Source organism: Gopherus flavomarginatus, chromosome 7 (assembly GCF_025201925.1).
Source record: "Gopherus flavomarginatus isolate rGopFla2 chromosome 7, rGopFla2.mat.asm, whole genome shotgun sequence".
Lineage (NCBI taxonomy): Eukaryota > Metazoa > Chordata > Testudines > Testudinidae > Gopherus > Gopherus flavomarginatus.
Window position 1 is genome coordinate 63,062,641 of NC_066623.1, and position 25,737 is coordinate 63,088,377.

At 43.8% G+C, this 25,737-nt stretch overlaps 1 protein-coding gene across 3 annotated transcripts in view; it reads left to right on the forward strand.

The window, feature by feature from the left end:
- Window positions 1–25,737, forward strand: part of SWT1 (SWT1 RNA endoribonuclease homolog) — a 92,515-nt gene that overhangs the window by 58,164 nt on the left and 8,614 nt on the right. For all 3 annotated transcript variants that reach the window (XM_050961388.1, XM_050961389.1, XM_050961390.1), the window contains 2 exons: window positions 17,575–17,641; window positions 20,325–20,389. In XM_050961388.1, coding sequence (XP_050817345.1) covers window positions 17,575–17,641; window positions 20,325–20,389 — 132 coding nt within the window. The remainder of the gene's footprint in view (window positions 1–17,574; window positions 17,642–20,324; window positions 20,390–25,737) is intronic.

The following is a 25,737-nucleotide window of genomic DNA, read 5'->3' on the forward strand; positions in this document are numbered from 1 at the left end:
TTCTGCAAAAAATTTTTGTTTTTTCCGCCAAAATGGGGTGGGTGGGTGTGTCTATTTTATGTAATGTGTGTTCTTGTGCATAGACACATGTAAGGTTTAAGTCCACACCATTGTATCAATGTGTTTATTAATAAGTATGATTATGGTGGCTAACATGGACCTAATTTAGTAGCTAACGAGTTTTATTTAAAAATGGTCCAAACTGGAACATTGGATCCACCCTTTCCTCCACCAGACTGAGAAACTAACAACTAGGAAGCAGCTCCAACTGAGAACCAGTGAATTAGGCTTGTCTACACGTCAAGGGTTTGCCAATAAAGACATACAGCAAACCTCCTACTGTGGGCAGTTTATACTGGCAAAAAGTGCTGTTGCTAATATAGCTTATTTAGTTTGGGTAACTGGTATGTAAAAGTTTGGGATGCTTTCTAGTTCTTAAACAGGAATCCTGGATATATATATATTAATACTGGCCATTGATTATTCCTGGTCTGTTCCTCACTTTAAAGGTCTTTACTCCTGAGGGCATTCTGTGCCAAAAAATAAAAAATTCTGCACACAATATTTCAACATTCTGCAAGTTTTATTTGTCAATAAATAAATGCAAAGGCTCCAGCATGGCAGTGGGGAGCACATGCCACTGGCTTCACAAAGGTGGGAGATCACCCTGCAGTACCCCCACCCCTGGGAAACCGACTCTGTGGTGAGGCTGTACCTGACCCTGACACAGCCAAAGGCCTGGGCCTGGCCCAGAAACACCCTGGGGCCTGCACCTCTGTGCCAGGTGCACCAGGTGTGAGGCAGGCAGGCTCAACCAGGCAGTGTGAAGGGGCTCGGGGGCGGGGTCCAGGTTTGGGGTTAGAGGGTTTTGTGTGGAACAATCTGGGTGCAGGCAGATGAGTGGGGGGTCTATGTGGGGGATCTGGATGCACAGAAGCTCATTGGGGGGGTTCCAGGTGCAGGGGCAATGGGACTCTGCAGGTGCTTCCAGATGAAGGTGGTTGGGGCTCAGTGGAGGGGGTCAGTGTGGGAGTCTCTGTGGGGGAGTCTGGGTGCTGGGGAAGTGGGGCTTGCTGGGGTTGGGGTCTGGGTGCAACTAGTTAGCGGTCAGTGGTATGGGAGTCTGGATGTGGGTCTGAGGGTGGGGGTTTGAGTGCAGGGAGCTCTGGAGGGTGGTCTGGGTGCAGGGTCTGGAGGCAGGGGGTCTTGGTGCAGAGGGCTCCAGATGCAGGAGTTGAGGTTCAGTGGGGTTTGGAAATGGAGTGCTAGGGGGGTTCAGGATGTACAGGTGAGACTTGGTGGGGGTGTCTGGGTATGGGAGGCCTGGATGCATGGAGGATGAGTGGGTGGGGTGCAGCTCCCCATACAGTGATCCCTCCCCCTGCAGCTGAGGAGTGATGGGGGAAGGAAGCAGGGTAGGATGCTGAACTTCCTGCAGCTGTTGGAGGTTTCTGTGGGTGGATCTGACACTACCCCAGCCATTCTTTGCAGGGAAAGAGGAAGTCCTGTCCTTGTCTGCCTCCAGTCCAGCTGGGACTAGCTGCTGATCCCGGCTCAGGGTAGGAGCCACTGGTTGGTGAGTCCCTAGCCCTGTGGTGATTTACCTCTCCATCAGCTGCTCTGGGTGCCTGAAATGAGGTACCTGTGCTGCTACGGAGTGGTGCATGGCTGCTCTTGCAGTTTCCCTTTGCTTCCCTGTCAGTCATTTTTCATCAGGGAAGCAAAGAAATCTACTGGGGACATGAATTCTGCACAGGCACAGTAGCGTAGAATTCCCCAAAAGCAGTAGGTCTCGCTGCCTGTCTATTACCTACCTTTTTTCATTTCTTTCATTAGGTGTGGATAGACCTCAGGCCCTAGTGCATTTCAAGTGATTGCTTAACCCACCAGCACATGCAGGTTCACTAGAGAGCTTGCCTTGATTGCATGGAAGCTTTTTAACCCTCTGTCAATAAAAGGGAAGATAGTGGGGGGGTTTCTGTTGTTTGGTTTTTTTTTTTGTCCTCAGTTTGCAGCATGGAGCTGGTGAAGTTTCCTGCATGCATGTTTTAACAGGTGACTGAGGGCAGCTGGGGTGAGGTTCTTGTCCTCCATGCTTCCCCCACTGCAACATGTGGATGGTAGAAAACTAATTTGATTATTTAAAAATCAGCATGACCCAAGCTGCCAGAGACTCTCTCTGCTTTAGGATACCAAAAGAGAACTGTTGAGAAGTTGTTTTTGAGAATGTATTGCAGCTAAAGCCCTTGAAAGCTATGGAACAGCATTAAGAACGGCTTCATATGTTCAGGCTGTGCCTGTTTGTTATTTAGCTATTTTTTCTGTACCCAACAATAACCCATTTAAACTCCAGTGTATGTGTTTTGACTATAAAGTGGTTATTGTTCCGGATACCTGCATTTTGAGTGAGTGAGATAGGGCTTGCACAGGTTGCAGCATTTAAACTTTTGATAGTTTTGGTCCTGTTAGAAACATCTTAGCAGCATTATGCATTTCTTTAGCCAGGATTTGCAGGTCAGACATAAACAGGATTCTTCTGTTCTTTGGTTCTTTAAAATCACAAATGACCTTCAGTCGTTTAGTACCTTGCAAGATGCTAGACATTGACATGGTGTTTCTGAAAGACCGTCTGTAGTAGCTATGACTTTAACAAGATGCACATAAAAGGCCCATTTGTAATATATTAAAAAACCCTACCATAGAAACATTTATTTAAAACATAGGGGCTGAGGATAATCTGGTATTAGCAAACTCCTTATGAAAAATCTGAGATATTGAGCATGATCACTATCATGAAGCAGTTGTATTCTGCAACAGTTTGGACACTAACTATGATTTTTATCTAAACCTACTTGGAAATGGAGTGACTTAAAATCAGACTAGGAAGTATATTGATTTTCTTGAACCTTGGGCAATATTTTCTGAGTAAAACCAACATGTATACGTGAGAGGAAAAGATAAGTGTTTGACCAATCTGCCAAATCAATGCAAAGAATTTAGATGGATGGTAAAACTTATCCCCCTCAAAATGCATTGTTAATACACATGTACATGTTATTCCACTAGTAATGACTATCAAGTTGAATGCTGAGAAATTAACTCAATTGAAAATTTTCGGGGGCTTTTGCAGATGTACAAAAATTGGTTGCTAACTGAAATCAACAAGCAGAATCAACTGTTCAAAGAAAGAACCGTAATAAAAATAAATATTTATGTAATGTCAAACTTGTTCATAGTTAAGGCTACGGTTTAGTCATGGGTAATTTTAGTAAAAGTCATGGACGGGTCACAGGCAATAAACAAAGTCATGGCCCAGTAACCTGTCCATGACTTTTTTACTAAAAATACCTGTGACTAAATCTTACCTGCTGCAAGGGGACACTCCTGAAGATTACTGCTGCAGGAAGTGGGGCGGCCCAGGGCAACGCCGACGCTGATCCTGGACCGCTGCTCTAGGGCAACACTGGGGACTGGCTGTCAGAGCAGTGGCCGGTGTGGCTGGCCCCTGGACTTCCTCAGCTGCTGGAGTGGTCCTGGGGTCAGCCACACCAGCGCTGCAAAATTCACAGAAGTCAGCTCAGCCACCCAGATCTTAAGCCCAAGATGGGTAGAATTGGTTTTGTTACCTCTGGTCAAGTAGGGTTCTTAAATAATTTAAGTTCAAATTTATTGGTGATTAATCTCATGGATGTAGTGAATAGGTTAATGCTTCAAAATATAATAGGTTCTGTTTAGTATTTGATTTATCTGGTCTTTTAATTCTGTCTATAATAGATGCCACGCCATAAAGAATGGATCCCAGTTTTGGCCTCAGGCAGCCTATGTCTTTGTCTAGGACTGTGGCAGTGGCGAGCCAAATTCTTGGAAGCATAAACCCCTTATAGCTCTGGTAATGAGCTGCTGACTGTTAACCTGCTCTGTGCCCAGTTAGCCCACCTCTCTCTCAGCCTTTGTTTGTTGTTAGCCCAGGTGTGGTTCTGTTGTACATGCAGGCAAGCAACTAGATCAGATTTTTTTTTTTCTGTTTCTCTATCCAGTTACCCTATTATGCCCTCTGTACTGGTTGTCTTATGTGCCTTTGCACTCAGCAGCTGAATGGGTGAGTGTTATGGGAGTCTGGGAAAACCAAGTCACTGCTGAGGTAGGAACTGGATTGTGCCAGGCACATCTCGCTTCTGCATAGAGACTCTCAAAACCAGTTGCCAGCCCAGATGGAGCCAACCTAATGACTTTTTTGTTCTTTAACTTTCAATACATGTAAAAATTTTTGTATTTCCAGTTTGTAAATACGGAGTGAATGTTATGGGATGTGATTTCTGCTGTGTGAGGTTACTTGGGTAATATGTTCGTTGGTCTATCTTCCATAGTCTTTTGCTGGGGGGAAAAAACTCTGACTATTGTCTTGTTTGTAATACAGCTCTTCCCTGACTTGACTTGAATAGACACTTTTGGAGGAAATAGAAGCTAACTCTGGAAGTCTTGTTGCTACTCGTCCAGCCAAGGAAATCCTACAGCAATCTTAGATTCCTTGATCTCAGACTCAGACTTTAAGGTCAGAAGGGACCATTGTGATCATCTAGTCTGACCGCCTGCACATTGCAGACCACAGAACATCACCCACACATGAAATAGACTCCTAAGCTCCAGCTGAGTTACTAAAGTCCCCAAATCATGGTTTAAAGATTGTAGGTTACAGAGAATTCACTGTTTACATTAATTTAAACCTGCAAGTGACCCGTGCCCCATGCTGCAGAGGAAGCCAAAAAAAACCCAGGGTCTCTGCCAATCTGACCCAAGGGGAAATTGCCATATTTGGTGTTGGGAAGGAATCAGTTAGACCCTGGGAATGTGGGAAAGACCCACCATGCAGATACCTGGGAAATAATTCTCTGTAGTAAATCAGAATCCTTCCCAGCCAGTGTCCCATCTCCAGTAGTTGGGGATTTTTGCTACTGGCAGTTGCCAATGGGCCACGTGCCATTGTAGTCAGTAGCAGGAATCACACAAGACAGGAAGACAGAGATTTATATTTTGAATACAATGAACTATAAACAGCATTGTTGTACAAAAAGTTTAAATGCCTTTGGCTGTCATTGGAAGCTAGTAATTGACATGGAAACTGAAAGTAGGGATTTTGTGCAGAACACAAGATGCATGGTATAAATACAGTAGAACCTCACTTACGAATACCTTGGGAATGGAGATTGTTAATAACTCTGAAATGTTCATAACTTTGAACAAAATGTTATGGTGGTTTGAGTTTACAGCTCAACATTGACTTAATACTGCTTTGAAACTTTACTATGCAGAAGAAAAATGCTGCTTTTAATCATCTTCATTTAAATGAAAGAGGCACAGAAACAGTTTCCTTAACTTAAGTCTTTTTTTTTTAAACTTTCCTTTTTTTTTTTTTTTAGTAGTTTTTGTTGAACACAGTACTGTACTGTATTTACTTTTTTTTTTGTCTCTGCTGCTGCCTGATTGCGTGTTTCCGGTTCCAAATGAGGCGTGTGTGGTTGACTGGTCAGTTTGTAACTCTGGTGTTCATAACTCTGAGGTACTACTATACACACACCAGTGATGTTTTGAAGGCTGTATTTTTTGTTACATCTATTGGCACACAAGTGCGTAGTTATAATTATTTCAGTGAAAATTCTCTCAAACTAAGCAGGTCTAGCCAGAACAATGGTTGGATGAAAAACCTCCAGAGAAAATCCAGGTGGTGTAGGAAAACGTTGTCGTTCTTAAATTTACACTTACGTAATCAGTGCCTCAGCGCAGTGGTAGTTCAGCACATTGTGCTGTAGAGTTTCTGTATTTCATAGGATGTAAAACTGGAGGCCCTGGCCACTTATGGTCGTTTTTTAAAAAAAATCCTGTGGTGCTCTTTTTTGCAGTGCTGTTAAACCCAGTGTGTTGGCCAGATTTCAGTCTGTGCATAATATTATCAGCCAAAAAATCTCAGTTCTGTTTGGTATGATGTTCTTCACTTGTGCGCGACTCTTGAAGATGTAGCATTGCTATGTGCTGTTAAGGTTTCTATTTCACCCCAGAACAGGTTGTATGTCCGTATTGTTATATCCCGACTAGGAAAAAGTTAGTTAACAGTTAAAGGTTTTTCAGGTGCAAATCCTAAAATCTCTGAAAGGCAAGAAAGCTTCCGGTTCAATCAGCATTCCCATCTTCAACTTCTTTTCCCATACTTCCCCAGTCTGAACTTCTTCGGGAAGTTTGGAGCTGGATCTAAATTGTGCTGCATGTCCCCGTTTATTATTTGGTTGGACGTAACCCTTGTGTTTTCAGGATAGCTAAGTTTACAGTTGACACAATGGTTTTCCACACTTCACTTTTTTTGTGTGCTTATGTAATAACCTTAGTCCCAGTTTTGGACCTTAGCGTCCAAAATATGGGGGTTAGCATGAAAACCTCCAAGCTTAGCCACCAGCCTGGACCTGGTACCTGCTGCCACCACCCAAAAATTAGAGTGTTTTGGGGCACTCTGGTCCCTCTGAAAAACCTTCCCTGGGGACCCCAAGACCCAAATCCCTTGAGTCTCACAACAAAGGGAAATAATCCTTTTTCCCTTCCCCCCTCCAGGTGCTCCTGGAGAGATACACAGACACAAGCTCTGTGAACCCAAACAGAGTGAATCTCCCTCTCTGTTCCCAATCCTGGAAACGAAAAGTACTTTCCTATTCCCCCAGAGGGAATGCAAAATCAGGCTAGCGATCCAACACACAAATCTCCCCTTAATTTCTTCCTCCCACCAATTCCCTGGTGAGTACAGACTCAATTTCCCTGAAGTAAAGAAAACTCCAACAGGTCTTAAAAGAAAGCTTTATATAAAAAGAAAGAAAAATAAGTACAAATGTTCTCTCTGTATTAAGATGATACAACACAGGGTCAATTGCTTAAAAGAATATTGAATAAACAGCCTTATTCCAAAAGAATACAAATCAAAGCACTCCAGCACTTATATTCATGCAAATACCAAAGAAAAGAAACCATATAACTTACTATCTGATCTCTTTGTCCTTACACTTGGAAACAGAAGACTAGAAAAAAGAAACTACTTCTCCAAAGCTCAGAGAAAGCAGGCAGGCAGAAAACAAAGACTCAGATACAAACTTCCCTCCACCCAGAGTTGAAAAAATCCGGTTTCCTGATTGGTCCTCTGGTCAGGTGCTTCAGGTGAACGAGACATTAACCCTTAGCTATCTGTTTATGACACGCCCCCCAAATTGCAGACAGTGGGGAAGCTCACTGGCGGCGATTTTCTTCTAGAACTTGAAAATAAACAGATTAATACAACACATAGGCCTTTACATATACTCCTAAGTATATAACTAACAGACTTCTACATTTTAAGAACACTTTTTAACTACTGAATTCTGGGAAACTCTCACGGGAGAGTGCATCAGCTACTTTGTTAGAAGCTTCTGTGATGTGTTGAATTTCAAAATCAAAATCTTGGAGAGCTAAACTCCAACGAAGAAGTTTCTTGTTGTTCCCCTTGGCAGTATGAAGCCACTTTAGTGCAGCATGGTCAGTTTGTAGTTGGAACCGCCGTCCCCAAACATATGGGCGTAGCTTTTCCAGGGCGTACACAATGGCATAGCATTTCTTTTCACTGACTGACCAGTGACTTTCCCTCTCAGACAGTTTCTTGCTGAGAAACACGACAGGATGGAAGTTGTGATCTGTTGCTTCCTGCATGAGCACCGCTCCTATACCACGCTCAGATGCATCTGTGGTTACTAGGAATGGCTTGTCAAAATCCGGGGCCCTGAGCACGGGGTCAGACATGAGCATCGCCTTAAGCTGGGTAAAGGCCTTTTGACACTCATTAGTCCACTTAACGGCATTTGGCTGGGTCTTTTTGGTCAGGTCGGTTAATGGGGCAGCGATTTGGCTGTAGTGTGGTACAAATCGCCTGTAGTATTCGGCCAAGCCTAAGAAGGATTGGACCTGCTTCTTGGACCGTGGGACAGGCCACTTTTGGATAGCATCCACCTTGGCCTGTAGGGGGTTAATGGTTCCTCGACCCACCTGGTGCCCCAGGTAAGTTACTTTGTTTTGGCCTATTTGACACTTTTTGGCCTTAACAGTTAGTCCTGCCTGCCTGATGCGCTCAAAGACCTTTTTCAGGTGTAGTAGGTGTTCGGGCCAGGAGTTTGAAAAAATGGCCACATCATCGAGGTAGGCAACTGCAAATTTTCCCAGTCCAGCTAGTAGACCATCTACCAGCCTCTGGAAGGTGGCGGGTGCATTTCGAAGGCCGAAAGGAAGGACATTGAATTCATACACCCCCGCATGGGTGACGAATGCTGACCTCTTCTTGGCAGGTTCATTTAGCGGTACTTGCCAGTACCCCTTGGTTAAGTCTATTGTAGAGATGAACTGGGCACGTCCCAACTTTTCCAATAGCTCATCGGTACGTGGCATTGGATAGTTGTCCGGACGAGTTACAGCATTTAGCTTACGGTAGTCCACGCAAAAGCGTATTTTCCCATCTGGTTTGGGTACCAGAACCACTGGAGATGCCCATGCACTGGTAGATGAGCGGATTATACCCATCCGTAGCATGTTCTGGATCTCCCGTTCTATAGCAGCTTGGGCATGAGGAGACACTCGGTAGGGTGGGGTTCTGATTGGGTGAGCATTACCTGTATTAATGGAGTGGTATGCCCGTTCAGTCCGTCCTGGGGTGGCTGAGAACAATGGGGCGAAGCTAGTGCACAGCTCCTTGATTTGTTGCCGCTGCAGACGTTCCAGGGTGGTTGAGAGGTTCACCTCTTCCACGCCACTGTCTTTTTTCCCGTCGTAGTAGACACCGTCAGGCCACTCAGCATCATCTCCCTGGACTGTAAACTGACAAACCTGTAAATCTCTGGAATAGAAAGGCTTGAGAGAATTAACATGGTACACTTTAGGCTTTAGTGAGGAATTGGGAAATGCTATGAGGTAGTTTACAGCTCCCAGGCGCTCTTGGACCGTGAATGGCCCTTCCCATGATGCTTCCATCTTATGGGCCTGTTGCGCCTTCAAGACCATAACCTGGTCTCCTACCTTGAAGGAACGTTCTTTGGCATGTCTGTCATACCAGGCCTTTTGCTCTTCTTGAGCATCCTTTAGATTCTCTTTAGCAAGGGCTAAAGAGTGTCGGAAGGTGCTTTGTAGGTTGCTTACAAAGTCCAGAATGTTAGTTTCTGGAGAAGGCGTAAACCCCTCCCATTGCTGCTTCACCAACTGTAATGGCCCCTTAACCTCGTGACCATACACAAGTTCAAACGGTGAAAACCCTAAACTGGGATGTGGTACAGCCCTGTAGGCAAACAGCAACTGCTGCAACACTAGGTCCCAATTATTGGAGAATTTGTTGATGAATTTTCGTATCATGGCCCCCAAAGTTCCATTGAACCTTTCCACCAGGCCATTGGTTTGATGGTGGTACGGGGTGGCAACCAAGTGATTCACCCCATGAGTTTCCCACAGTTTTTCCATGGTCCCTGCCAGGAAATTAGACCCTGAATCTGTAAGGATGTCGCAGGGCCAACCTACCCTGGCAAAGATGTTTGTTAAGGCCAGGCAGACAGTGTTAGCCCTGGTGTTGCCTAGAGCTACTGCTTCTGGCCATCGGGTAGCAAAGTTTACTAAAGTCAGTACGTACTGCTTTCCTTTGGGCGTCTTTTTTGGGAAAGGACCCAGAATATCCACAGCTACTCGCTGAAATGGGACCTCAATTATGGGGAGTGGCTGGAGAGGGGCCTTGACCTGGTCTTGAGGCTTTCCCACTCTTTGGCATACCTCACAAGACCGGACATACTTGGCAACGTCCTTGCCCATCCCCTCCCAGTGGAAGGACTTCCCCAACCGGTCCTTGGTTTTGTTCATCCCAGCATGGCCACTGGGCTGATCATGGGCTAAGCTTAAGAGCTTCCCCCGGTACTTAGTTGGAACCACCAACTGTTTTTGCGGCTGCCATTCTTCCCGGTGTCCACCAGAAAGAATTTCCTTGTATAAAAGTCCTTGGTCTATAACAAACTGGGATCGATTAGAAGAGCTGAGAGGCGGTGGGGTGCTCCGTGCCGCCGCCCAAGCTTTCTGAAGTCTGTCATCCGCTTCCTGCTCAGTTTGGAACTGTTCCCTTGAGGCTGGGGTCACCAGTTCTTCCTCAGACTGTGGACTTGGGCTTGGTCCCTCTGGAAGCGATGTAGGTGATGGGGTTGTTTCCGTTGCTGGTGAACCGCTCTCCGCTGGTGCACCTGAGGGTATTTCAGGCTCTGGCTGAGCCTTTTGGGTATGGCTGTCTTGTGCTTCTGCCAGTTCTGGCTCGCTGGCGCCCTCTGGCGTTGAGTTTGAAGATGTGGTTGCACTTGCTGGTGCTGGTTGCTGTTCCAGTTCCGGGCCTGGGACTGGAGGTGCTGTGGCTGTTTCAGTGGTTGGCATGGAATCCGGGTCCACTACCTCTGTCTGGGTCTCTGGTAACACAGACGGGGCCTCTGTGGACGGTTCAGGAACAGGAATGGGTCTGGAAGCTTGCCTGGTTTGGCTACGTGTAACCATTCCCACTCTCTTGGCCCGCCTCACCTGGTTGGCCAAGTCTTCCCCCAGTAGCATGGGGATAGGATAATTGTCATAGACTGCAAAAGTCCACATTCCTGACCAGCCTTTGTACTGGACAGGCAGTTGAGCTGTAGGCAAGTCTACAGCTTGTGACATGAAGGGGTAAATTGTAACTTTGGCCTTTGGGTTGATGAATTTGGGGTCAACGAAGGATTGGTGGATAGCTGACACTTGTGCCCCCGTGTCTCTCCACGCAGTAACCTTCTTTCCGCCCACTCTCAAATTTTCCCTTCGCTCCAAGGGTATTTGAGAGGCATCCGGGCCTGGGGATCTTTGGTGTGATGGTGGTGTAATGAATTGCACTCGCATGGTGTTCTTGGGACACTTGGCCTTGATATGTCCCAGTTCATTACACTTAAAGCATCTTCCATCTGATGGGTCACTGGGCCGAGGTGAGTTACTGGAGACTGGTGAGGTTGAAGGGTAGGGTATCTGTGGCTTTACTTGGGTGGTATGTGGGGTCTTTGGCTGTCCTCGGTTGTAGGGTTTATGGTCTGTGTGCCCCCTGGGGTAATCGTTCCCCTTGACAGTAGCTTTCTTGCTTTCTGCCAGTTCCATCCATTTGGCTCCAATCTCCCCCGCCTCAGCGATATCTTTGGGATTTCCATCTTGTATGTACCGTGTGATGTTTTCAGGAACACCATCCAAGAACTGTTCCATTTGTATGAGGAGGTTCAGTTCTTCCAAGGTTTGAATGTTGTTTCCTGTTATCCAGGCCTCATAGTTTTTTGCAATGTAGTAGGCGTGTTTGGGAAATGACACCTCGGGTTTCCACTTTTGGGTTCTGAAGCGCCAACGGGCATGATCTGGGGTTATCCCCATCCTGTATCTGGCCTTGGTTTGAAAAAGTTTATAGTCATTCATTTGCTGCTTAGGCATTTCAGCTGCCACCTCTGCTAAAGGTCCACTGAGCTGTGACCTCAATTCTACCATGTACTGGTCTTCGGGAATGCTGTACCCAAGACAGGCTCTTTCAAAATTTTCCAAGAAGGCCTCGGTGTCATCACCTGCCTTGTAGGTGGGAAATTTCCTGTGCTGTGGAGCAATAATTTGCGCCGGGTTGTTAGGGTTGGCTGGCACAGGCAGCCCAGCTTTTGCCAACTCCAGTTCATGTTTTCTCTGTTTTTCCTTCTCTTCATTCTCTTTTTGTTGTTTTTCCATTTCTTTTTGTTGTTTTTCCATTTCTCGGCGGTGGGCCACCTCTTCTTCTTCTAGTTTTCTTTTGTGTGCTGCCTCTTGGGCTGCCTGTTCTCTTTGGAAGGCTGCCAGTTTCATGCTTTCTTCCTTTTCTTTCATCTCCATCTGTCGCCTGTGTTCAGCTTCTTTGATTTGTTCTTCGGCGTCAATTTTTGCCTTAGAAATCATGGTTCCTGTTTTCTTGTGTTGGGGTGCCCTCCGGTGTTTATCTTCTGAACTGCAGGTTCTCTGTTGCCTCCTGAAGTCTGCCTAGCAACAGTGCTTTTTTCCCTTTCTCTCTCTAGCTAATGTTCAATGAAGGGAAACCAGAAAAACCACTTTATTTGCATGCCTATAAGTGCTGGTACTTGCCTCCTAATGGGAGGGCTATTGCATGACAAAAGACCCTTAACATGCAAGCCACAAACTGCGAGAGAGAGCAGGAAAAAAAAAATTCTCTCTGGTTCCCTTTTAAAACCAACTGCTTCTCTCTCTGCTAAAAAGCCCTTAGCAGAGAAAAGAAAAATATAATATTCCTACTGGCTTCCGGATTCTGTCTATATCCCACCACTGCTACACCATGTAATAACCTTAGTCCCAGTTTTGGACCTTAGCGTCCAAAATATGGGGGTTAGCATGAAAACCTCCAAGCTTAGCCACCAGCCTGGACCTGGTACCTGCTGCCACCACCCAAAAAATTAGAGTGTTTTGGGGCACTCTGGTCCCTCTGAAAAACCTTCCCTGGGGACCCCAAGACCCAAATCCCTTGAGTCTCACAACAAAGGGAAATAATCCTTTTTCCCTTCCCCCCTCCAGGTGCTCCTGGAGAGATACACAGACACAAGCTCTGTGAACCCAAACAGAGTGAATCTCCCTCTCTGTTCCCAATCCTGGAAACGAAAAGTACTTTCCTATTCCCCCAGAGGGAATGCAAAATCAGGCTAGCGATCCAACACACAAATCTCCCCTTAATTTCTTCCTCCCACCAATTCCCTGGTGAGTACAGACTCAATTTCCCTGAAGTAAAGAAAACTCCAACAGGTCTTAAAAGAAAGCTTTATATAAAAAGAAAGAAAAATAAGTACAAATGTTCTCTCTGTATTAAGATGATACAACACAGGGTCAATTGCTTAAAAGAATATTGAATAAACAGCCTTATTCCAAAAGAATACAAATCAAAGCACTCCAGCACTTATATTCATGCAAATACCAAAGAAAAGAAACCATATAACTTACTATCTGATCTCTTTGTCCTTACACTTGGAAACAGAAGACTAGAAAAAAGAAACTACTTCTCCAAAGCTCAGAGAAAGCAGGCAGGCAGAAAACAAAGACTCAGATACAAACTTCCCTCCACCCAGAGTTGAAAAAATCCGGTTTCCTGATTGGTCCTCTGGTCAGGTGCTTCAGGTGAACGAGACATTAACCCTTAGCTATCTGTTTATGACAGCTTACCATCTAATGTTGGGAATAGAGATAAAGTAATTTAATATTACAGTTGGTCACACAACTAATGGTTCTAGTTCACAATAAGAATTTTGAATAGAAGAACTCATTCACTCAATGTCTTATGGGATTGTTGGAGGTTGCTTTTAGATACCTTTCCATGGCTGAGGAGAACTACTGAAAATAGAGATGAGCCTGAGCTACGAAGTTGAGAGAATAAAGTGATTTTGATATAAGAATTTAATCCAAATATTCCAGGTTTCAGATGGCTTTTGGATCTAAGAGTTTGATTAATGTACATCTCCTACTAAAACCAGGGCTGGCGCCAGCGTTTTTGGCACCCTAGGCGCACAGTCATTTCACCGCCCCGCGCACTGCTCCTGCCGCCCCGCGCGCTGCTCCCGTGGCTCCCATGGACCTGCCGCAGGCGTGCCTGTGAGAGGTCCACCAGAGCCGCGGGACTAGCAGATCCTCCGCAGGCACGCCTGCGGCAGGTCAACCAGAGCCGCCTGCTGCCCCCCCCCGCAAAATGCCCCCCCCACAATAATCCTGGCACCCTAGGTGATTGCCTAGGTCGCCTAAATGGAAGCACCGGCCCTCACTAAAACAGAAAATGTAATAATTAAAGAACAAAAGTGGTTGCAGGGAAGGGAAGAAATGGGGCATTTTTAAAAAAACAATAGATAGTTGATTATGTTCTTTTAATTGCCATTCTTTAAAATGACTGCCTTGTCCTAGAAACACATTTAGAATTTTTTTGCAAGAATTCTGGTCCAAGACCTTTTTTAATTTTAGTTGGAAACAGTAATAAGCACATTTAGGAAGAAGACTGACTTCTAAAGAATTCATGTGGGAGAAATTATTGTAAATATGTGTCTAGCATAACTTCTTAGTTCATGTAATGTTTCTTCAGTGAGTACAACCAGTTGCTTTAACTTGAAAATTCTGTACTGTCTTGAGCAGTTTATTCAGACTGACTGACTGTTTTATAGATTCATATTCCTAAATTAAGGCCTGAAGGGACTGTTGTGATCATCTAGTCTGACCTCCTGCATAACAGGCCATAGAGCTTCCTCAAATCAATTCCTGTTTAAACTGCAGTATGTCTGTTGGAAAACATCCAATCTGGATTTAACCTCCCCCTCCCCCTTTTTTAAATATATAACTACTTTTACTTCCCCCCTTTAAGCCAACTTGTTTTTTTAAGCAGTGTAGCCTTCTCTCTTGATGGTGAGATCATGGCTTTTTGTGCATTTTAGTAAAATCTAATAGTTCCCAGAGAGAGGTAGCCGTGTTAGTCTGGATCTGTAAAAGCAGCAAAGAATCCTGTGGCACCTTATAGACTAACAGACGTTTTGGAGCATGAGCTTTCGTGGGTGAATACCCACTTCGTCAGATGCATGTGACGAAGTGGGTATTCACCCGCAAAAGTTCACAGATGACAATTCCTAACTCCAATCCAATATGGGGAATTGTGTGTGTGTGTGTGTGTGTGTGTGTGTGTGTCTCTCTCTCTCTCTCTCTCTCTCTCTCTCTCATATGATGTGTTTGTTTCTCTCTCTCTCTCTCTCTCTCTCTCACACACACTTTCCCCATATTGGATTGGAGTTAGGAATTGTCATCTGTAACATTTGGGAATTCTGAATTTTTTTAGTGCTGGCAGCATGAGACCTCCAGAACGTCACTCAGTGCAGTTTTTTTCTCCTACTTAACCATATCCAGGTTTGGGGTGGGTGTTTTTTTTGGTTGTCTATGGCAGACACTAATTAGTACCCCCATTTTGTGCTTTATTTGTTAAGACCTTGATCCATAAGCACCCAAGATCACTTGTTTCTGAGTGGTCAGTGACTCAGAAAAAAGGTAAGGTAATTTTTGACATAGAGTGCTACTCCCTTTCCCCTTTTGCCCACTCAATCCCCCCTAAATAGCTTATAACCATTGATTTTTTTAACACTCCAATCATATCAATTTTCCTACCAGGTTTCAATAATGCCAACTTGGTGAAATTTAAGCTCATAAATGACCAATTTCAATTCTTCTCATTACCCAGGCTCCTGGCATTCATGTATAAGCAACTAAAGAATTTCTCTTCAGACCCCTTGATTAATTTTGTTCTCAATGTCTTGATTTTGTACTAAATGTGTTCATTTGTTCCCCCTTTTCACCTTGTCTTTTTGTTATTTTAATGCCACCCTAAGTAGTCTAACCAGCCTGTCCCCTAGAAAATAGGTTCCCCTTCTGCTGAGATGGAGGTCCTCCAAAGTGTATAGCCCAGCAATTCTCAAACATTCGCAACCCGAGGACCCCCATTTTGATTTTAAAATTTTCACGGATCCCCCAAGCCTGTTGCTGAGCTTCAGGCCTTGCCACCACTCCACCCCGTCACCCAAGCATGCCCCTTCCCTTCTCCTCCCCCTCTCTCCCAGCGTCTCTTGCATGCCACTGAACAGCTATTCCGTGGCATGCAGGAGGTACTGGGAGAGAGGGGGAGGCATTGATCAGTAGTGTTGATGACCCTGGACATGATTGTGGCCCCCCTGGAGTACCCTTGTGGACCCCCAGGGGTCCACGTACCCCAGTTTGAGAAACCCTGGTATAGCTCCTTCTCTCCATAAAAAAGGCCAGTGTTTCACAAAACCAAACCCTTTTATCTTATACCACTTATCTAGCAGCAGTTCGTTTCCAGAGATGTGTCAAAACAGCACTAAAGTGTTGGTTTATAGGCAGATCTCATAGCGCAGATCCCAGTATAGTTCTTGTAATATACGCAGGACATTCATTTGGCAGAAACTTTGTCAACAGAATATCGGTGGGGCAGGGTTAGGCCCAGCATGATTTTCCCCTTCCTCCTGAGGGCAGCAGATGTAAAACAGTCCCCATGACCGCTCCCCCAGCCACATGGGCTGAGGAAGGGTGAACAGCACTCCGAGCTGCAGTCAGTCCTACAGCCCTACCCAGACTCTCTGCTTTCAGTTTGAGCTACTGTATGGATGTTCTTTCTTTGTTCTCTGGCTGTTTAGTTCTGACTTCCCCTTCCATCTTCCCCCTACAGTCCCTTTGCTTCTAGCTTAATTCCTCCTGCCTTCCTTGCTTCTATCCATCCTTTCTTTTTTCCCTCCCTCCTCTTCAGTGTGTCTATCCGTTCCATCATTTTCATAGGCCAATCATAAATTGACACAGCTGCCTGGCTTCCAGCAGGGGGTGAGGGGCATTACCTGGGCTTCTCGCCATGGCTCCTGGCCAGGAAAGCGGGGGAGGCATTCTCCAGGAGAGTGAGGGGCAGCTGGTCTCTAATTCCCTAGCTTTCTTGTCAACTTCACAGCTCCTATCATGAAACTGACAAGGTAGTCAACAGACGATGTAAGGAACTGCAGTGTTTACACAGCCACTACGTCACCTTAACTACACCAACATAAGCCTTACGCTTCTGATGGAGCTGGAGTTATTATTCTGGTGTAGTAAGGCTCTTACATCGGTGGGAGGAAGGCTGGAATGTAGACACTGACATAATAAGGTCAACCTAAGCCGCTTTACTTCAATCTAACTGTGTAGTGTAGATCAGCCCTTAGAACTGATAAAGTACCTTTGTTGATCCTTCTGCTGAGATTGCCAAGGACTGAATGGTTATGGATAGACTGAACTACCAGTCTTGCTCCCACAGGTGATATCTCTGTTTGTGGTGTAAAATACATGAGTAGACTCTATGGGAAAACTTGAAGTGCTGTTGACAGTACTGTGTGTTCTGTGGATGAATAAAAGAATCAGTAACTTGAATGCCAGTCCCATTTCTCCTCTTCTTTCCACCCCCAAACCGCCCTAAACTAAAATACCCAATTCTCCATCCATAAATGGGAAGTATGCAGGAAAAATTCAAACTGTACCTAGTCCTTCCTTGTTTTGTTTTGAAGTATGGGAAAGTTTTGCATTGTATGTCAACTTTCTGTTGCCCTCTCTTGACACAAGAGAGGCTTTGCTAGTGAGAAACAAAAGTCTTTTAGTTATATGCTGTTCCTCCCCCGCCCCCTTTTAGGTAGTGAACTGGCTGATGTGAAAACTGCATTAGAATTTTTAATTGGGAAAAACCTTCTCTAGAACTTTCCCACTAAGAGAATAAACTCCTTTAGTTCTTTTAATTGGGGGGGGGGGAAATATCAGCAATCAGAAATAATTGTGAGTGTTCTTTTTTGTTTTGTTCTGGAACTAATTAGAATTTTTACACAGTGCGGCTTTTCTGTATCTTAGTAATGTAGATGTATATCATTCCAGGGTATTTTTGCTCTTCTACAAATCATCATCTTTTAAACTTTTTTTCTTTTTCTTTTTTAGAGTTTTGACTCCTAACAGTAGTTTTCAAGACATTTGGACACTCTATAACTTCCTAATCAGTAATGAGGTAAGAAATTTATCTTTTTTAAAATCTTTAATGGAAATGTATAATAAAGATGAATCATAGGACTGGAAGGGACCTCAAGAGGTCATCTAGTCCAGCCCCCTGCACTCAAGGCAGGACTGAGGGCTTGGCTACACTCGAAACTTCAAAGCGCTGCTGTGGGAGCGCTGCTGTGGCAGCGCTTTGAAGTGTGAGTGTGGTCGCAGCACCAGCACTGGGAGAGAGCTCTCCCAGTGCTGCACGTACTCCACCTCCTCATGGGGATTAGCTTGCAGCGCTGGGAGCACGGCTCCCAGCGCTGCGGCACTGTTTACACTGGCACTTTACAGCGCTGTATCTTGCAGCGCTTAGGAGGGTGTTTTTTTTCACACCCCTGAGCGAGAAAGTTGCAGCGCTGTAAAGCGCCAGTGTAGCCAAGGCCTAAGTATTATCTAGACCGTCCCTGACAAGTGTTTGTCTAACCTGCTCTTAAAAATCCCCAAATGTCATACTACAGGCAAATGTAGTGAGTAGCCTAACTGGTAAAGCTACCATTCATGTTCCAATTAAACTAGAATTGTGAAATCTGGTACTCTTAGACTTTGACCAATAATGGCCAAGGGGGAAAAATATGAACTTGTTTCTTTTGATCAGAGGTCATTGGACTTTCTAATGGGACTCCAACCATTCAGGTACCCTGTTTAAGCTGCAGCCTTGAAATTTAGGACACTGGTTTATTATAAACTCATTACAGGGAAGTCTATAAAATTAACAGTCATCACAAGTCTAATAATTTACAAAAATAATACTGACGTAGTCCATTAGGCAGTCATATGGGGCCTGAGGCCTTCGATTTAGAGAAATTAAGGTCATCTGAGATCACCAGTAGGACTTTAGATAAAATGTGTTTGAAAGTGAGTACCTGTGCTGATAGCCACTTCCACATAAGTGATGGCTTGCTGGCACTCGTTAACATAAATGACAGTGTTCCTAAAAACAGCATTAACACAACACACTATGAAATCAAACTATATCTTCTTAGAATATATGTGAATATCTACATTATGCAAGGAACAAAATATTTCAGAAACAAATTAAAAATTCCTGTAAAATAGGAAAGGATGTTGTGACTACAGCTGAGGATGCAGAATTGGGAGATCTGGGTTCTATTCCTGACTCTTCCATAGAAATGGGCTGTGTGACCCTGAGTGAGGCTCAACATGTGTGCTTATTTTCCCCATTAATAAAATTATAGTCCACTCCTATGTTCTTCATTTCAGTCACTTTCCTGGTAATGTATTGCATGTGTTACTTGTTTTGTTGTTGTCTAGGTTCCTAACTTCTAGATTTGTTGATTTTTAGATAACTTTTTTAATTCCTTATTTTGAAATTGGGTACATCACGTGTGGAAATATCAAAACTTAGGAATATATTTTCATACAGAGTACAAATAATTTATATAAGATTTGTAATGAAATTACTTAGTTACTTTGAAAAACTTAACTCTAGGGATGACATTCAATTCTAGCATTGGAATCACCAGTTATCTATCTTTTGGTTGTGTTGCTCATTCTAATAGAGCCAACATTCAGAATAAAATGAGTTATTTTTAAAGACTAAACTTGTCATAACAGCACCCAGTTGGCCACTAAGTTTAAGGAATCAATGTACATTAGCTGTTTTTTGCAGCTAGTTTTCCAGGGTTATACAATGAGTGATGCTATAGGTACATTTGTAAGCTCGTCAGGGCTACTGCCCTGTCTGTATGTTTTGTACAGTTCTTAGCACAATTGGGTTTCAGTCTTGCTTGGAACCTCTAAGACCTACTAGAATATAAATAAAAACCCTCACCACAACCACATGGATCAGCAGTTACAGAAAGATGACCCCTAAACGTCAACTCTGCCTATTGTAGCTAGGTCGCTCGTATCCATTATTTGAATTTTTTTCCCTTTAAAATTGTGGACCCAAAACAGCAATCTAAGGACCCAAACAGAAAAACAAGTATGTGGCGTTGGAGTGTTTGGAATATTTATATGAAACCTGAAATTCAGAACTGTGTTTATATTGGTCATTTATTTTATTTAAAAAAAAATCTGCCTCTAGGAGCCACTTCAACATCCTTAAAAATCCTGTTACAAAGCACAATGTCTCTCTCCTATCCTGCTAAACCTGTAAAATAGAAAATATTGTTCTGTTGATAACAGCTCAAGGACACTATAGGACACTTGAACTTGAAATAAAGGCCTAATGGCTCTGTATCAGTACGGGCATTCAAAAAATATATGTACCCCGCATACAGAATATAGGCATTTTGGTTACAGGATGCATTATTTTCATGTCCATTGTATATGCTTAGTATATTTGTTTATGAATGTCAGAGCTCCAAATTCTATAAATCTTTTGCTATGGAATTGTGGAGATGATTCTTTCTGTACTAGAGTTATCTGGAAGCTGCTATAAAAATGCTATTAAATAAAATCAAGATGATGCTTGCATTGTTAGCTCTAGATTGTTTTGCCCTATCATTCTGAATAGGGAATACTTGGTCCGTACTATATAGTCTGGCTTCAATTCTTTTCCCATTGTCTAGACTTGAGATCCTTCTAGTTAGGTGTGTAAACATTAGGTCCAATATATGTTATGTCAGCCATGTGGTTTTCATAAGTATGTGATCCTAAATAACTCTTTTTTTCTTTCATCTTAGATAAATGCCAGCATAAAATTTACTGCTGAGGAACTCTATGAGTGTGTTTCACAGGAAGTGTATAGGTAAGTCAGTTGTTGATTACCTCTACTGGATTTCCTGAAACAGTTGTAGCACTATATTTTGTTAAGCTTTATTTTATGGTACTTGGTTATTTTCTCTTAGAAAAATCTCCATTATTCCCTTACTATTACAAAGTAGTTCTTAAGACTTATTGAGGGAGTTGGTCTGTTATTTGCTTCCAATTTACTGTTTTCGATCCACTGTGTTTGAGTTTTCTCAAGGGTTTTTCTACATGGTGCATTAGTCTGCACTAGAGGGGGTATGTATTCCAGTTTGCGCTAGTGTGTCAGGCACTAACTGGCCCATATGGACACCACTGGCACACTCTAAATGTCTTCTAGTGCATATTAATGTAGGCCCTGGAAACTGGACACTACAGTACACCAAGTGACTTTGAGTGTGCCATCAGGGTCCATATAGGCCAGTTAGTGCATGACATGTTAGTGCGCACTAGAATTTCACATATTTTAGCACAGACTAAGGCACATGTAGACAAGCCCTAAGTCTGGAATAAACTCAGTCCGAAGAAGTAGGTTCTTAGAAGTAAACACACTTAGTATAGAAGCTTTTTTTTGTTTTGTTTTTAAAATTAAATTGAAAAAAAGAGGTTGAATTGTACAAACATTTGGGGATAACGGTCTAAAGCTTTACCTTCAGTTTAGCTAGTGTGTGTGGGAGGGGGAGGGGTGTTATCAAAGCTGTCAGAAAAGGGTAACTACAACTATTTGGTGGCTCAAACTAAAACAATCACTTTTTTTTCTACAAAAACGTTAATTAAAAGGCTTGTGATACAGAGCTGTTGATTTTATTTTAAATACCATAATTGAAAATACATTCTAACTTTTAAGGTTGTAAAAGGCTGATAGGGATTTCTTGGATGCTTCCATTATAAACTGGAACTAGAGGCAATTAACAGTAATAAAAAAAATAAGATGGCTTCCACCAAAAATGCATAACATGTTTGCAATACATTGTCCTGCTCAGCTAAAACCTTTCCAGTCCCTTAGTCTGTATATATGTGTGTGGTGATTAGTGATTCAGGATGTACTAAATTTTTATGACTGTCCTATCAAGAAGCTGACTCTAGTGTTAGAGAAAATATTTTGCAGTGTTGGCGAGGGGTTCAACTTGGAGTTCAATAGAGATGGGATATTTTGGATGATCCATTGGCTTTTGGTGGCACTAACCACTCATGCAGTTTTCAGCAGTATTTATGGAGCAGATTGTAGACATTTAAATAACTAACTTTGGAATAAAATCCACAGTACAGCCTGCTGTACTGTGTTAATACAGCGTGAAGATAATTATAACCTGAGGAATTTCTCAGTATTTAAAACTTGCCTCAACAAGCTCCAAAATTCTTTTATTTTCTGGAGGATCCCAAAATTAAATGGACCCTTTCTGGAATTCTGCTAATTGTGGCTTGACACTAGGTCACAGCTATTTGATTAGGATAAACCATTGAGAAGCTTGTCAAGCAGGCTGCTCTGTATCAGAACTTTGTTTTCTGTAATGAGCTACATGTCTTCACGTTGCCCCTTGGTGATGCTTATGTTGCATACAAGTAACCTCCTTTGGGAACATTTCAAGCAAAGTAGTTAGATAGTAGATCTTACATCTGCAAATTCAAGTTACGGGTAATGTTTCCAACTTCTATCTTTAATTGCGCTTCCTCTTTTATTATAGCAGTGAAGTTATTTTGTAGTACAGACATGAAATAAAACATGAACCTGTCCAATGAAATAAAAATAATAAATGCTGGTCTGAAAGCCCTCTTCATAAACATGGAAGCACAATAAGCCAAAGGAGAGGAAGAAGAATCCTTTATTTTTGAGGCAGGTGGATTATGTGGATGTTGGTAGAGACTGAATAGCCAAGGTATTGAGACTTGTAGTTGAAGTGGGATTAAAATCTTTGTCTTTGATTAATTTAATCTACAGATTAACACCTCAGAAGGTAACTGAACTTTCTATGATTTTTGTGACAAATATTTGTCAGCTTTTGAAGAGAAAACATTTTAAAATGGTTCCATTTTGAAATTTATTCCTGAAGTGTTTGACCATTTTGGCGGAGGAGAGAGGGACTCCCTATAACTAAACAACCACATCTTTCCATCTCTCACTACTGTAGCATCTCAGGGCTTGTCTACATCACAAAGTTGCAGCGCTGGTGAGGGGGTTACAGCGCTGCAACTTAGGAGGTGTACACATCTGCAGGGCATCACCAGCGCTGCAACTCCCTGTTTGCAGCGCTGGCCGTACTCCCGTTTTGTCTCGGGTGTAGAGGATCCAGCGCTGGTGATCTAGCGCTGGTAATCAAGTGTAGACACTTACCAGCGCTTTTCTTGACCTCCGTGGAATAAGCAGGTATCCCAGCATACCTGAGGAAGCCTCTGGTAATCAAACAGGTCTCCTTCCTCGGTTTGCTCTCGCGTTCCCCGAACCCCCGAGCAAGCAGGTCTCCTTCCCTGCGGTTTGCTCTCGCGTTCCCCGAACTCCCGAGCAAGCAGGTCTCCTTCCCTGCGGTTTGCAGGGGGGTTCGGGGAACGCGAGAGCAAACCGCGGCGAAGCTGGTCTCCTTCCCCGGTTTGCTCTCGCGTTCCCCGAACCCCCGTGCAAGCAGGTCTCCTTCCCTGCGGTTTGCAGGGGGGTTCGGGGAACGCGAGAGCAAACCGCGGCGAAGTTGGTCTCCTTCCCCGGTTTGCTCTCGCGTTCCCCGAACCCCCGAGCAAGCAGGTCTCCTTCCCTGCGGTTTGCAGCGTGGTTCGGGGAACGCGAGAGCAAACCGCGGCGAAGCTGGTCTCCTTCCCCGGTTTGCTCTCGCGTTCCCCGAACCCCCCTTGAAGCCGCCCAACAGCGCTGCAGTGTGGCCACATCTAACACCACTTGCAGCGCTGGTTGCTGTAAGTGTGGCCACTCTGCAGCGCTGGCCCTATACAGCTGTACTAATACAGCTGTAACAACCAGCGCTGCAAAATTGTAGATGTAGACATACCCTCATATATTGTAGTATCCTTATTGTGGGAGCACCTAGAGGTGGTGATCAGGGATAGAGATCCCATTCTGCTAGGTGTGCATGTGATATTTCCCTACCCTACAGTAAAAAGGACTTTTTTTTTTCCCTAAAGAGTAAATAGGACAAAATTAAACTGTCACACAGTTTAAATGAGAGAGGTTATGATGAATTACAAGAACAGTTGTCTGTCTTACAGCTGCAAAAGCCGGCAGGACTACTCAGATCCATCAGCTACTTTAGACTGTGCTGCACCTGCACAGGATGACTGGCAGCTTCCCATCCTCATGTAGCTCTACAGCCCACCTCTGCCTTTATATCCCATTCATGACCCCCTGTCCCACTAGCACCAACCTCCTAGTGACCTTCTAAAGTTTGCTTGTTGGAGTTCCAGTCTTACTGAACACATCATGATTTGTCTGATCAGAGCTTCTCTGGAACTTGGGATGTTAATCGGAGAAACTGCTTCAGGGCTTTTCTTGTCCAGGGCTCTTGTCTGCATATTTTCTCTTCTCATCTTCCACTCCTTGTCCTCTGTGTTAGAGGCTGGGATATGAGGATAAAGGAGACTGATGGGAAAGGGGTATATACCTAGTTCTACTATTTGGGCAGCTTTTCTAACACATTCCCCTTGATCATCATTGAATGTGTCAAGGTTAGAGGGCTGGAGAAAGCAGGAAAGCCAAGGGCTGAGAAGCAGTGCTCCCTGCTGTCTGATCAGCCTCTCTCCCAGTACAGTTTCTTGTCTGTCTGACCAAGTAAAGCTGACTGGTGGAGTCGGGACCTGATAAACCCATCCATAGTTAATCATAGTAGAGCTCCCTATCTGGTGAACTGTGGAAAGTGTTTCACACAGAGAAGCTGTCTCAGTAGAAGAGTGCAGCTTGTCAGGGAATTTGTCTGAAAGCTCCACCTCTTCCTGCCCTTTTCCCATTTTTCAGTCTGGAATATGTACCTTGAGGGCAATAGCATTGTTGGACTGCAAGTGTGTGTGGTAGAGAGGGTAGTATTGTGCAGTTGTGATGGTAGCTAATATTTGGAGAAGGGTATGGTATTGTATTGGGTGTTAATTTAGCATATCTTATTAGTTTTCAGTGTTGAGAGGAGATACTGTTTTTGTGAGGGGGGTTATATGGATTGACTAATTGACAATTTGGCGCAAACCCCAAGGAGGGAGGAAAAATTATTATTACATTAAAATTATTCGGCCCATGAGTCTTTGGCCCTGTCTAGACTAAGAGAATGTTAGCTTGGGGAGTATAGGCTTGACCACGACAATGGGGCTGGCAGTTCTTAAGATGTAATATTAGAGGCACAACAGCAAGCTATTCTGACACAGAGGTAAGATAAGAATAGCCCCAGGAGGCCAACGTGGCTGTGCAAGTTGCTTTTTAGCTATCTAAAAACCAAAAGGGATACATACAAGGAAATGGAAAGAGGGGCATGTCACAAAGGAAGTATACATGGGAATAGCATGCGTGTGTAGGGACAAAATCAGGAAAGCTAAGATAAAGAATGAGTTACAGCTGGCAGCAAATGTTAGAGACAACAAGAAGCAGTTCTTCAAATATGTCAGCCAAAAAAGAAAGATCAAGGATGGTCTGGGTCCATTGCTCAATGAAGAAGGTGAATTGGTAACTGAGGATGATAAGAAGGCGGAGTTGCTCGATGCCTATTTTGGTTCAGTCTTCGCTAGTTGTCCAGTCACATGTTGTTGGTTTTTTGTGAGAAGTTACCATAGACAATAAAGGGGAAGGGATGCAGATAGGGATAACTAAAGAACACATCAGAGATTTTCTGACCAATTTGAATGGGGCTTGATGCTGTTCACCTGAGGTTATGGAAGGAATTAGCTGAAGAAATCGTGGAGCCACTGGCAATATTATTTACAAACTCATGCATGACAGGAGAGGCAAAGACGCTTCTGAGTCAGGAATGGTGATCTTTAACCGGTACACCCAGAGCCTATTTTCAGTATCTTTTGTGCATCTCCTCTGTCCTGTCCCCATTTTTCACAAGTAGAAAAGGGATGTATTTGAGCTTCCTGACAGCAGCAGCAGCCGTGTTCTGAGCTGTGGTGACAAAACAACATGCTATAAAAATGCTAATTCTATCAGGCTCCCTCATGCAATAAGATGTAGAAACAATCCCTGTTGGCCTGTTGAGAATTGGATATAACTACTATAAATCAGTAGTCCCAGATGGAACTGATATCCTCTTGCACTACTTCTTTGTTAGTGTAAGAGAGCCTGGATGTTAAATCTTGCCTTTCATGTTCATCTTGTCTAGCTGCTAATCAATTGACACTACAATATCTTAGGCAGAATTTTAATTAAGT